At 31.7% G+C, this 15,522-nt stretch overlaps 1 protein-coding gene across 1 annotated transcript in view; it reads left to right on the forward strand.

Annotated features, from left to right (window-relative positions):
* Positions 1-3,324: 3,324 nt before the first annotated feature.
* LOC106878091 (diacylglycerol kinase zeta-like) overlaps positions 3,325-15,522 on the forward strand; it is a 352,548-nt gene continuing 340,350 nt past the window's right edge. Inside the window, exon 1 of the mRNA XM_052974271.1 lies at positions 3,325-5,359. Within this exon, the coding sequence (XP_052830231.1) occupies positions 4,455-5,359 (905 nt within the window). The 5' untranslated portion in view covers positions 3,325-4,454. The remainder of the gene's footprint in view (positions 5,360-15,522) is intronic.

Consider the following 15,522-nt stretch of genomic DNA (forward strand, 5'->3'; position numbering starts at 1 on the left):
AGCTGGGTGGATTAGAGTAACATAAAAATGAAGAATTTTGCTTAAAAACACAGTACACTGTTCAATCTCGGAATCAAAACCATGACATTATGATCTTGAGTCCAACACTCTAACCATTTGGCTATGTACTTTCTGTCCAGGTGTTATATCATGGTTATGTATTAGTCAGCAGTACAATTTTACACAAAGATATACTATATACTTAATAAGTTTGCTCCATTAAAAAATTTGTTTGCATTCATATGGTTCTGTGTTCAGTCCCATTGTGTAGTGTCTTGTGCAAGTGTCTTCTGTCATTGTCTCATGTTGATGTGTGCTTTATAAGTGCAATTTGGTAAATGGAAATTATGCAGGAATCCACTGTGTGTGTGTGTGTGTGTGTGTGTGTGTGTGTGTGTGTGTGCAGACGTTTCTGAGCCAAAGATGTAAATATCAATGAGAACATAACTAAACTATTTTCAAATGAAGTCTCTTAAGATATTTGTTCTTAGCCAAGTTACACAGACACCTTATTATCCCAGTCATTGAAAATGTAGTGATCTGGTCCATTGGAAGCCTATAACGTATTAAGATATCATTATTGTTTGTTATGAGTTAAAAGAATTTGGTTGCTGCTTCTAGCAGATTGAATGATCATGTAGAGAGGCTCACATTGGCTCCTAACGCATACTAAGTGGTTCTTTCAGAAGTAGTAAGCACTTTTTAGTGGAAATATTTCTAAGGAGTTTAATGAATGGGTGATATTAGTAACTTCCTATCTGTTAATTTGAAGATTTCCTGATATTTTCGCCAATTATTCTGGATAAACAATTATAACCATTCCCCAATTTTGTTTTGAAATTGCTTTCGATGGCTTTAACATAACATATTTTTGTAATGTTATAATGTTAACCCTTCAGTTATTATATTTCTGTTGAAATAAACCACTTCAATTAATTTTGAAAATAAGGAAGAATTTAGTAAAATAACTTTCTCATTATTTCGTTTGTGTTTGAAATATAAATCAACATGAAATTTTGATGAAAGGTTTTAATTTAGATCATTTTAGAATTAGAAATTTGTTTCCTAGAATAAGGGGCAGTCTCAGATGAGTTAAACAATTAATAAAATTAATTTCCTATGAACAATTAATTGTTTCTCAGTTAATTTGATCCAGTATATTTTTATAGTTGATGCTATTTGACATCATATTGGCACACAGGACCAACATTTTAAAAAATCTCTTTCATTTTTTTAAACATTGTTTTTGTTTATATAGTTACAACAAATAATTTTTAAAGATCATATTTTAAAATTAATTTGACATTTGATTTTATTCCTTTTTATTATTTTTATCAACAAATATATGTAATTTGTCATTTCTTCAAAATGAACAGTTCATATTTTAACCCTTTTGATACCAACATGCCCAAAGCCATCTTGGTTATATAATACAAATTTCTTCTTTAAAAGTGATTTAAATTAAAGCTCTTCATTAAAATTCTATGTTATTTCATCAGTTTTATAATGGCAACATCCTAGTTTAATAGCCCTAGTTTTGTGACATTATTGGGTTTATTTTATTTTATTTTATTTTATTTTATTTTATATATTTACTCTTTACTCTTTTACTTGTTTCAGTCTTTTGACTGTGGCCATGCTGGAGCACCGCCTTTAGTCGAGCAAATCGACCCCAGGACTTATTCTTTGGAAGCCTAGTACTTATTCTTTCGGTCTCTTTTGCCGAACCGCTAAGTTACAGGGACATAAACACACCAGCATCGGTTGTCAAGCGATGTTGGAGGGACAAACACATACACACATACATATATATATATATACATATATACGACAGGCTTCTTTCAGTTTCCGTCTACCAAATCCACTCACAAGGCATTGGTCGGCCCGAGGCTATAGAAGACACTTGCCCAAGATGCCACGCAGTGGGACTGAACCCTGGACCATGTGGTTGGTAAGCAAGCTACTTACCACACAGCCACTCCTACGCCTTTTGTTCATTTTATTTATTTATATATTTTTGTCCTGTTTAAATATTGAGAAAATCAGAATTATGAATGCAATATTATCTGCTATTTCAGATTGTTTACAAATCGTGGGTTTTCTTTCTTTAGCATATTCTGTTGACTCCAAATCCATCAATTTTGAGTCCTTAGCAACTGAAATACAGCTGAAATGTTAGACAATGCCAAATGTACTTTTATTCCAGCATTATCTAATGCATTGTTCATTACAAGAAAAGAACTCCTAGCACATAGGGGTTTATTAATTGGAATCATTTTATAATATCTTTTAGCAGAAATCAATATTCACAACACATTCACTTTTTTTTTTTTGACCAGGAATTAATAAAAATAATAGAATTTGATGGGTTTTTTCCCCCAAAATTTAAAACAAATTGAATTATTTAAAATTATACCATAAACTAAAGCAATACGTGCAAATTTTTGAAAATTTTTGCAATAAACAACTTGGTTTTAACTCAATCATGGGTTTGATTTTTTTTTTTTGTTTATTTTCAGTTTTGTTTATGATTTTTTTAATAAATTTCAGTTTTCACGGCTGAGATTTTCTACATTTATATTTATTATTACATGAATTGTTTTTTATACCTTCTTTCTTTTTAAACTGTGATATTTTATGCAATTAAGGTTCTACAACTTTAAGCAGTGTTATTTTAGTAACTTAAAAAAAAAAAAAACTTATTGTTTATATAAATTCTTTAAAATATCAAATTTTGAATATAAATTTTTACTTCAAGGAAATTTATCCTTCACTATTTTCAACTTTCTGAAGTAAAACCAATTAAAATAAATTGCTGCTATTATTGCCATTCTTAGGAGAAGAAAAGAAAAAGCAAAAAGAAGGATGGAAAGAATGAAATAGAAAAGCTGTTAGATTTCCAATTAGTTTAACCAATTCCACAGGTGTCTCCGTTTTAACTTAGCTTTATAAACTGGTCATATGTAGATTTGAATTTAAGGTTCATATTTTATTTATCAATTAATAGTTGAATTCAAAGTTTTTTTTTTGTCTTTTCTATTTTTAATATATATTGTCTAAATCTTTAGGAAATTAATTAAGGGATATCTGTTAATTAATGAGTTTTTAATACCACTTTTGAATTTGAAGTAGCTTTCATTTTCCTTATTCTACTTGAAAACATTTATGTTGTTTTACTTATCTTAATAAGTCTTTTAATTATAAAGATCAGAGTATTATTATTTGTTGTGTATCATATGAGATTGTTGCTTAGCTTCTATTTACATTTTAAGACAAGTCAATGTATCAGTGATGAGATAACTATACATCTTTTTTTTTTGTTTATATTAAGTGAATATGTGTGGGTGAATTTTCAATATGCTGTTAATATATAAATAACATTCCCTATTTTGTTTTAAAAAACACTTTGTCAAAACACAAAACAGAATATAACTGATATGTTACATAGATAAACATGTTGTTATTTTAATTCCATGACTTTTAGAAAATCTTTTACGAGCTGTTGTTCTTATAATAAACTACCATGATTCCACAGTTTGGATTTCCTACCTTCAAAGAAGCTAATTTGTCTTGTTCTGAGATATTTTTCTCTAATATTTAAGTTAATTCCTTATATTTGTTTTCTTTTCTCAAGCCCATTCATTTTCTTCGTGTATTTTAAATTAGCTCATAGTGTTGTACATGTGAAAATGCATTGACAAAAACAGGATAGTTAGCTACTGCTACTGCTATAACAACTCACGTTTTCCATCTCTTTCTCTCAGCCTATCCCCATCGGTCTCCTCCCTTTCAGATTTCTTCTCTCTTGCAGTCTGTGTAGGCTGCTGGTTGTAATGCATGCTGATACCTTAGTATGCAGGAGAGAGAGAAGCCTCTACAATTCTCTATGCTAGCAGCTAACAACAGTGAAGAAAGAGAGATTGCCAAACATTCTCTTATGTCCTCCTATAGCAATGTGCTACACACAAATGTAAACAAGATTTTTGTCTAAGTGAGGTTAATTTTAATGGAGATTTGCGGACGGAAAGTCTGGTTTCCATCTCTTTTAATTGTACCTGAGTTCAATTTGTCGTTAAGCATCATCAGCATCAGCTATAGCAAACTCACCGCTCACATCTGTGGAGGTTGGCAGAATAAAAGTGAAGAGAGTGTATATAACTACTGCTAGTCTTCTATATCATACTGAATCCACGGCCAGCAGTTTAAGATTGTAAACAGCTAACATGGCCAAGCAATGGATCTTTTTAGAATCAATGAAAACATTTTGATAAAAGAAAGAAAGAAGGTACCAATCACCTAACTTAATGTGATTTACTATTTGGCATGCTTTGTCATGCAACATGGAGCAACTATTACTAGTAGCTATGTGTTATTGTTATTATTTCCTCCCTTTTTTCTTCCTTTCCTCCCATGTTTCATCGGATTTCAATTTATGAACATAAACAAATGTTATCATGAACCGGCTAAAAAAAAATTGCAATTTTTCACTCTCGTTTGAAGTTCCCAAACTATGTATATCTCGACAAGAAGCTGCTGCAAAAGATGATGCAAGCAAAAGTCTGCTTCAGTTACCTTCAGAAGCACGTGTACGTTCATCTAGCTTTGACACAAGCAGCCTTCCTAATAAAGACAACCAGGAATTTTTAAAAGTCCCCAATACCGGGCGTCGATCTAATTCCTTTGATGTTACCGCTAATATCGCTATATCATCTGATGAAGGTATTTCAGACCAGGAAACTAATTCGGGCAAAAAACTTCTTAAGTGGAGACGTGCTTCTTATGAAATTCCTAAACTGTGCATACACTGTATACACCTTGAAACTCTAGCAAATCAAGAATTAGATACTGTCCTTAGTGATAAAACCAGTCAACAACTAGATTTGCTGACATCTGACTATCCGGGAGTGTTTACTTCTTCATGTGAATCTCTGTATTCTTCATCATCTGATCTTCCAGCTGACAGTGACTATAGTGACAAAGATGACAATTCAGAATGCAGTATATCTGCCCTTTCTTTACTGGAAACACATTCTCCAGATATTATTCAGGATAGTCCTTCTCTGTCAAGCCCCCCTCTTTTGATAAAGTCACCAAATGAGCTGACGCCTTCAAATGATAACCAACTTAAAGAAATATCTTATATCAATGTCTTGACCCTTGAAGTGCCGACAGTTAAGTCGCAACGTTCATCCTCTGTTGACACTGGATGTTTACAAGTGTCACCTTCTGATTCTTGGAAATCTTCCTTGAGTGGAAACGAATTTCTTGAAGTGCCAGTCCAACCTCGGTCTAGTTCAATTGACGTACGGCTACCAACTGAAGAAGACAAACATTATGTTGCAATTAATAATGCCAACAGGTATATTATCTATGGATAATCCTTTTGCCATCGCTTCATCTCTGTTACTATCTTCTCCATGTTAAGATTTTTCATGTTTTTCTAAACATCATACGAATATATTTAACTGTTTTTAAATGCTTCGGTTCAAAAGACAAGCGTGATAGTTTTTACAAAGTGAATAGTTACATAAATAACATAAAACAAATTAACCCATAAGTAACTTTAAGTTTCCAGCATTGTTGATTTTTTTTCTCTATTTTCATCTTTTTTTTGCTATATATTGTTAAAATTGTATAATTATAATTTTAAATTGTATTGTATTAAAAAGACATACTTTTAGTTTAGTTTCTCTCCTTCAGTTTTTTAAACATGTGATTAGAACGTAGTCTGATTGTATGCTATCACAAGTGTTTATTTATTCTTACCATCTCTCTAAAATTTGTATATCATATTGCTTCTCTCACATATCTACTCCAGATCCATTCAGCTGAAATATCATACTAAGAACTTTTTCTTCTTGTATTATTTTATTGTATTATATCTAGCGTGTGTTATCTTAAACATTTGTCAGTCTTTATATCTTGTTAGTCATCACTTTTATCCTTTTGTCATTATTACATTTATCACTTCATTTATCTTTTGATATCAATATATTTTTTCGTTCTATAATTAAGATCTACATCATGCAAATATCAAGTTACTTTAACTTTGAATTTCGATATCTACTCATCCTAGTAATCTTTAAAATTGACCATCCCACTCTCACCCATTCTTTGAGTACAAATTAATGACACAATTTTAGCTGAATAATATTTGCTTATTAGCAAAACTATTTTATCCATGAATGCTTATGTGTTCTACATGTGCATAATATATATATATATATAAATATTTATGCAGTTTAAATATTGTACAAACAAGACACACCTACAAGACAAAGATAAGAAGATAAGAATTTTAAAATGTCTTTCTGTATTCTCACTACTTCTAAAAATGCTTGATAAATTTTAAGTATTTTTGTAATCTTTCTTATGATATGTGTAGTGTGTGGTTTAAAAAAAAAAAAAAAGTAATTTACAAAATGCCATTTTACAGCTGTCTCAGATTATCGTTACATTCTGTTACAGTACAGCAATTATTTTGTAGTAAATACGCAGAGATTCTTCCCTCTATTGTGATCAAGTAAAGTTAAATGGTACAGTTATATATATATATATATATATATATAAATAAATATATATACACACACACACATGTGCGTGTATGGTTATATATACACACATGTGTGTGTATAGTGACATATACACACACAGGCATATATATATATATATATATATATATATATATATATATACATACATACATATATATACATACACTCATGTATATGTACACATATGCACACAAACGTATATATACATATATGCACACACACACACACACACATATATACATCTATGTAGTTTTATATGTGTATGTGTATATATGTCTAATTTTGTGTGTGTGTGTATATATATAAATATATATACCTGTATATATATATCTATATATATGTGTGTGTGAGTGTGTGCTTTTATATATATATATATATATATGTGTGTGTGTGTGTGTGTGTGCGTGTGTAATGATATAATATGTATATATATTGTATATCCATATGTTATTATATGCCTGATAGCTGTGTGCTTGCTTGGAAACTCTGTTTATCATCTGATTGTCTGTTCTACATATTGATCTCAACACTGGCTTTCTTTCTTCTCTTATTCTGAAACAATAGCAACATTTTAACCTTTACCTTTCATGATATTTTAATTCTTCTCTTGCGAGTACAACCAGTGTTAAAAATCATCATTAGAAGTTTGTATTATTTGTGGTTTGTACTGGAATGGAGTAGACACAATCGACTGACCTATTCCTTGCATATGTGTGGCCAGGTGCTGATGTTAGGTATAATACTAATGATAATAATAATAATAAGCCTTGTATAGATGAATGTTTTTGTTGTTGTTATTATTATTATTATTATTATTAAGGTGGAAAGCTGGCAGAATTTGTAGAATTCCAGACAAAATGCTGCTAAGCATTTTGTCTGTCTCTATGATCTGAGTTCAAATTCTGCTGAGGTCGACTTTGCCTTTCACCCTTTCAGGGTCAATAAATTAAGTACCAGTGAAATACTGAGGTCAATGTAGTCAACTAGTCCCCCTCCTATAAATTTCAGGCCTTGTGCCTTTAGTAGAAAGGATTATTATTATTACCATTATTAAGGTAGCGAGCTGGCAGACTCGTTACCGCACCAGAAAAATTGCTCAACAGTATTTCTTCTGACATTAAATTCTGTGTTCAAATTTCCCAAAAGTTAACTTTGTTTTTCATCCTCTCTGGATCAGTAGAATCAGCACCAGTTGAGCACTGGGGCCAATGTAATCGACTTACCCATTGCCCCAAAATTGCTGGCCTTGTGCCAACATTTGAAACCGTCATTATTATTATTATTATTATTATTATTATTATTATTATTATTATTATAACTAAGGTGATGAGCTGGCAGAATCGTTAGCATTTTGGATGAAGTGTTTAATGGTATTTCACCCATCAGTGCATTTTCAGTCCACATTCTGTTGAGGTCGACTTTGCCTTTTAACCTTTGGGGTTACTAAATATTACAGTGACTAAATATCACTGTAACCACATTTGCTGTGATATTGTTAGAAATTCTCACTTTCCTCTTTAGCCAAGCACTCATCAAATTTTTATTTGAATTCCATTTGAAAAGGAAGGTGAGGTTTGAGAGGGATGTACTTTCCCCACTACCCCCAGTAAGTTTGTTGAAAGATGGGTAAATGCGATAAGGATGGTTCAAGTGTGTGGGCCTACTCTAAGCTGTTACCTATAGGCTAGAGAGTAAGGAAGAGAAAGGAGCATTTGCCATGGTACTCTTGGTGGGTAAAGTGGCTCACGATCTGTAGGTTTCTTTCATTGCCCCTAATCAGTGTTTCCCACTCCTATTGGGGAAATTTATTTGTCAGAAATTTTTATTAACTGTTATTGTTTCAAATGTTCACACATTTTTTGTTGCTGCAAATCCCCGTTGTCCTTCATCCCTGTACTGTCCGAAATGTTCTTTGCAGCTTTTTTGGTCAGTAAAGAAAGAATTATTACTAAGGCAGCAAACTGTCAGAATCATTGTCCTGCCAGAGAGAGGGCTCAGTGGCATTTCTTCCAGCTTTACATCCTGAGTTCAAATTCCGCTGAGGTCAACTTCATTCTTTCATCCTTTCGGGAGTCTATGAAATAAGTAACAGTTAAACACTTCGGTTGATGTAATTGATTATTCCCACCCGTCAAAATTTTAGGTTTTGTGCCTTTAGTAGAAAGAATTATTATTATCATTATTGTTGTTGTTATTATTATTATTACTCCTGTCTTATTGAAGGCAGTGGTATTGTTTTCAGTCGTGTTTGTTTGTTTGTCTGTGGACAAGATATCTCCAGAACCACTGGATGGATTTGGATGAAACTTTCAGGGATGTTTGGCCTTGTAACTTTGTAACTGGTACGAAATTATTAGATTTTGGGATCGATCCAATACTGGACAAGGATTCTGGATTATTTTTCCTGATTTTTTAACTTAATTTTTGAGAGCAGCCAGGTTCATTTTTAGTATTCTCGTCTGTGAGAGCGATCGAGTTTATTTAAGATATTCTCATTTTAAAAATCCTCTCCGGCTAATCGTTGAGAGGACGTTGGTGTTGCTTTGGCAGATGTTTGCGCTCTCTGAGTGCTCTTGCTATTATCATCATCATCATCATCATCATCATCATTATCATCATCATTATTATTATTATTATTATTTTTAGTAGTAGTGGTAGGAGGAGGAGAGTGGTGGTCAAAATTTCTTTGCCATATTTTTGTCTCTGTATGGTCTGAGTTCAATCCCCGTTTAGGTTAACAATGCCTGCCATCCTTCTGGAATTGATTTTAGTTGTGAAAACTCAGTGTGAATGGAATCAATACTATAGCCAAGTACTGGACATCAATGCAATCAGCCAACTCACTCCCTTGCGACTCTGTTAGAAACCTTTGTTATTATTGCTATTAATAATCCTCTTTAGGGATTTATGCTCTCTCCGGTCATTAAATACTGAGGTCATTTTAATCAATTGCACCCGGTCATCTGCATTTGTCTCATATTACTATTTGATAGAATTGTTAACATGGCAGACAAAATGCTTTCTGGGTTTTCTTTTGCTTTAACATTCTGAGTTCAAATTCTGCTGAGGCTGACATTGCCTTTCATTCATTCACACTCCCAAAATGTCAGGCGTTGTGTGTTTGGTTGAAAGAATTATTATGATAAATAGCAGAAGTGACAGAGTAGTGGACAAAGTACCTTATGGTAGTTAGACATCTTTATATTATGAGTTCAAATCCTGCATCAGATATGTTTGTGTTTCGTCATTCTAGGATTAATGAAATAAGTATCATTCAATTTTATGCCCTGCATTAAAGCTAACGACCATTACTTTAGTTGTTATATTATTAGAAATGGCAAAATCATTAGAGCATCAGATGAAATATTTTGCTCCATTTTGTTATGGCATTTTACATAATGAGTTCAGGCAACGAGCTGGTAGAATCCTTAGAATATTGGACAAAATGCCTAGTGGCTTTTCTTCTGGCTCTTATGCTCTGAGTTCAAATGATACCGAAGTCAACTTTGGCTTTCATCCTTTTGAAGTTGATAAAATATGTTCTAATTAAGCACTGGGGTCAATGTAATTGACTTACTCCTCCTGCTAATTATAGTTGGCCTTGTGCCAAAATTTGGAAGAATTTTACATTCTGAGTTTAGATGCTGCTGTGATGAACTTCCTTTCATCCGTCTGAAATCAATCTAATAAAGGACTATTCGAGTACGTGGGTTGATTTAATTAACATATAAACCTAATCTGAAACGATGGCCCTAAGCAAGGCAATCAAATTGACAGAAATAGTAGTTTCAGAGTTAAGTTTGTTCCTCTACATTCTTAAGGTATAAATGCTATCAGTACTAATTTTGCATTTTGTCTGACTGAGGGCCAATGACTAAGTACTAATAATATATACTTAATAATACTAATAATATGTGATCTTGCATCAGTATAAATACCCTCCAAGAACATAGAATAGATCACTTGGCATAGTACCTTTTACCAGTTTAGTAACATATCTCTACTTTGTGAGTTCAAATCCTGTGAACAGAAAAAAAAAATCTTTTATTACACTATAAGTATTTACTCCTTGAAATAGATATTGATAATATAATAAGTATGAATTTAATTTGGTTGTGTGATGTATCTCTCTCAGCTGGAAAATTTGGTGCCATTGGGCAACATTATAATTGCTGTGGTTGTTGTCTTCATCAACACCCACTTCACACTACAGTTGTTGTTACTACATCTTCCAACACTGTTATTATTATTATTATTATTATTATTATTATTATTATTATTATTATTACTGTTACAACCATCAGCAACTCTGTATCCTCACAATGAAAAACTGCTATTAAATTGAGGAAGTAAACGTGAACTTTTGACTGAATTTTTGGGAGAGTTTGGTACTTCACCTTCTTAGAACAATTAACATTGTTTCATTGTTTTCATAAATGTGTGTGTGTATGTACGTGTATGTATGTATATATGTACATGCCTATCTATCTATCTATCTATCTATCTATCTATCTATCTATCTATCTATCTATCTATCTATATATATATATATATATATATGCAGAGAGAGAGAGAGAGAGATACACACATGCACACACTTGCATACACATATATGTTGTGAGTGTGTATGTGTGTGTATATAATGTGTATGTGTGTGTATATAATGTGTATGTGTGTGTATATAATGTGTATATAAATACATACATAGATTTGATAAAGACTGAAAGAAGTCTGTTGTAAAATCATATCGAGGCTTAGGGGGGGAAATATATTGCTTAGAAACAGGAGAAGGTTAGCAACAGGAAAGGCATCTGGGCTTAGAAATCAGCTGCAAAAAATTCTGTTTGATATATGTCAGCCTGGAAAAGTTGTTAAAACTACAATGACAATGATGATCACACACACACACACACACACACACACACATGCACATATGTCTGTATGTATGTACATAAATTTGCATATACTTATATGTATATATACATGTATATGTAGATAGAGTGAGTTATATATATATATATATATATATAAAATTTGAAAACTCTACAACACTAGGTGAAAGTGCTAATTTACAAAACATGTGACTTATGAATAAAAATATGTAAATGTACAACCATCCAGACATCTGAGTACCTGATTATTATTTTTTCTAATATATAATTCCTGTACATCACCTCCAAACCTTCCAATATATATATATATATATATATATATATGTTTGTATGTTTTTGCATGTGTGTGTGTGTGTGTGGAAAAGCAGTTATGTCCTACATTTTTTTCAAAGGTATATTTAGAGAGAGAGAGAGATTATTAAGGATCAATTTCTATTGGGGCTTATTGAAGAAAAGCACACCACATTAATGGCTGTATGGTAAAATACAAATCAACAAGTAAACAATTGAAGCAGTCCAGTGATTTTCCGTAATCTGCAACTCCAGGTGTATCCAAATTTCTAGAGAACTTCAGGGTGGTGTAAAATAACAATAAACAAAAACAAATGGATTATACAGATTAGCTACAATCGCTTCATTAAGAAATTTTATTGCATTATATGCACTCACATGCATGCATGCATACCACACACACATTCATATGCAGCTATATCTTCTAAGCCTCTTCTGTGTTTATTGCATTGCAAAGATACTGACAATTTTCAGTTTATCCAGAAATATTCATTCTCTGAAAAGATGTTCTTGACTTGAGCTTCATAAAAGTGTTCAAAAAGAAGAAAATAATACGAAAACAGAAAACCCCTCCAAAAACAAAATATATAAATTTAAAATGTTTAATATAATTTTTATCGTTTTACATTCTTGGGAGTCATTGCTTTCTATTTCCTTTTTACTTTTTTTACAATACTGTGCAAATTTCCGTTATCATTCTGCATTAATTCATTTTCTAATCCGTAACTCATTCCAGTGTCTGTTGCAGTTCTGGGGTCCCATGGTATTCTTAGACTTTCTCTCAGAAGCAAAAAATGGAAAGTTACGAAGCTTCTGACCCTTTCCTTGAAACGTGTCCCTATTCTGCATTGCAATCACCTAAGCACTGTGCTGTAACCTACATCTAGGAGTATACATTCACTTAGTTTTGTATATTATAGAGACTATAAAATCATGTTATGTCCCTGCCCCTGCACATAATCTGTCCCTGACAAATCTCTCCCCAATAATCTCTCTTCCTAACATTTCTTCCATCTCTCCACCCACCTGAGTTCACCATTACCGTCCCTCTATCTTCTACTCTCCCTTCGCAGCTTTGCAAGCCTACCTGCACGCATTATGTCCCTGTTGAATCCCTTCCCCTCAACATATTTTCATAACACACCCTCCCTTTATTTCTGTCCACTCCCTACATCCTCTTCTCACCACGTTCTACTCTCTCAAAAACTGCTTAACAACTTAAAAGATGAAGACAATATTAAATTTGGTTACGAGTGACAGAAGTAATATTTTTGTAATCATGGATAGAGAGACATATATATAATACAAAAATTAATAATTTACTCAAAGACAAAAACAAATTCACTAAAATCAGGAAAGACAACACCAAATAGCTAAAAGTAAAATGAAAGTAGTTTATTACAGCAATAAACACACAAATAGTATCACTTTACTTTCCAGGCATTAAAGGAGAATTATCCCTAACACATGTGGTGCAGTAAAAATGCACAAGCAAAACATTCCCCTCAGACCTTTTAATATCCCATAATAGATACACCTACGCATTCAGTTGCCAAACAAATACGCAGCTTTATCAAAGAATACGCACCAGTAAAATATAGAATAAAATTATCTGAGGAATTTCTATGGATTTTAGACAAAACCAATGCAATATGTAGCATCTGCACAGTAAGATGTAGAAAGTTTATTTCCAGTGAAAGAAAGAATAGAAATCATAATAAAAAATGTATATAAACACCCAAATATAAAGTCAATGCAATACCAGAAAACTTATTATTAAAAAACACTAATCATGGTGTGTACAACTAAAGTATCTTCTTGTTGCCCACATGGTAATTTATACAAACACTAGATAGAGTGGCCTTGGGTTTCCACTTAGGACCCGTGTTTGCAACTTTCTACTTATCCACAATCAAGAACAGAATAATACAGAAAACATCCACACTTAATATACACCTAATAAATAGATGATATACTAGAGGTAAATGAATGCATTATAAGAAGTTAAGAAACTCAAAGACGACTTAGAAAACAACTCTGTTCTAAAATGTATCGTTAAGAACAAAACAAATGGGACCATGATTTTAGGCACAACCATACAGGGACAAAAATGTGGATATATTCAATAATATACACCAAAGATTCATACAAATGCATTTACCAGTAAATGCCCACACAACTATGTCAGTGGTAAAAATCATTACTTAGAAGAACATTTATATTCTCATCCACAACAAGGAACTAAGGAAAGAAATTCACAAAAATCCACAGCATTAATTAACAGTGGATATTTTAATAGACTTGTAAACTGAGTTCTAGAAGAATAGAGGATAAATACAACAAAAACGTCAGAGAATACTTTCCATAGAAATGCACAGGCCACACATAAAATTTATTATATGAATCAAACGTATAGAAACTATTAAACATTCTGTTCTTCCTTCATACATCTTGTCAGTTCAGAACCATGGTAGAAGACGCTTGGCAAGGGTGCCGCACAGTGGACAGAACCTAAAACCATGTGCTTATAAAGTTAACTTCATAATCACTCAACTATAACTGTATCTATTACACACACACACACACACACATATATATATATATAATATATTATGATTATTATTATTTTATGAATTTTACTTTGTATTTTATTATTCTTATTTATCGTGTATTTACTTATTAATTTTTTCTATATGTGACTCTGGATTTTCATGGATGAATTCATGTATATATATATATATATATATATATATATATATATATATATATATATGAACACATTTATTTTCGTCCTTAGTGTAAATAGACGTGGATGAATTTGTTTTGTTCTATGTGAATATTTATGTCTAGAAATGGAATCATTGTATTGCTAAAAGATGTATTATTTTTACTGTTCTTGATATTGAATCTTAATATTGAGTTGTTTTCTAAGTCTTCAATTAATTTCTCAGTATTTTTCAGTGTGTCCATTACAATGGACATATCATCCCTATACCTGATATATATATTGGATGTTTATGTCTAGATACCACTTTATTTATTATTGCAACATTTTCAACACAACAAATTCGTTATCATCATAGCTTTACATCCACTGTTTCTTGCAGGCATATGTTGGTTGAGTTTTCTGATGCTCTTCCTGTTGCCAACTTTTTTTTTATTATTTATAGTGAAGACACAGTGTTACTATTTCAGAACAGGGGAATGAAGGTCCAGTTCTTACAACATAGATATGGTATAGCTATTCTAAAACCAGCATATACATGTATGTTCTTGTGTTTCTATTTGCACTGGTATTTTATTTATGCTATGTTCTTTTATGTTATAATTTAGCCACTCAATGAACTGGGATTTGTATATAAATAAATAAACTTTAGACTGAAAGAAGTACTGCTGCTATTGACATGAACAACTAAAAACCTTTCAAACTAGTTTCCCATCGTGGCTGCAGTCTAATGAGTGAAGCAAGTAAAAGAATAAAAGCTCATAAATTAATATTTTGATTGATAATATAACTTAAATGTTATCAATTTCAATACATTAGCCAAATTATAATCCCCATTTTTTTTGCCTATTTACTCTTGCTTACTGAGAACTAATATATTATTTATTCTAAGATTTGTTTAGATTATTATTTGTTAAGTTGTGAGATTATAATTTTTTGGTCTGTTGCAGATGAAAGATTTTCCAGCAGTTACACTTGTTTTATATTGCCTAAGTAAATGCTGAAAAAAAGTTAATAATCTGAAAAATTTTAATCTTCTTAAAAAATAAATCATCTCAGA

Source organism: Octopus bimaculoides, chromosome 18, assembly GCF_001194135.2.
Source record: "Octopus bimaculoides isolate UCB-OBI-ISO-001 chromosome 18, ASM119413v2, whole genome shotgun sequence".
In the NCBI taxonomy this organism is placed as follows: domain Eukaryota; kingdom Metazoa; phylum Mollusca; class Cephalopoda; order Octopoda; family Octopodidae; genus Octopus; species Octopus bimaculoides.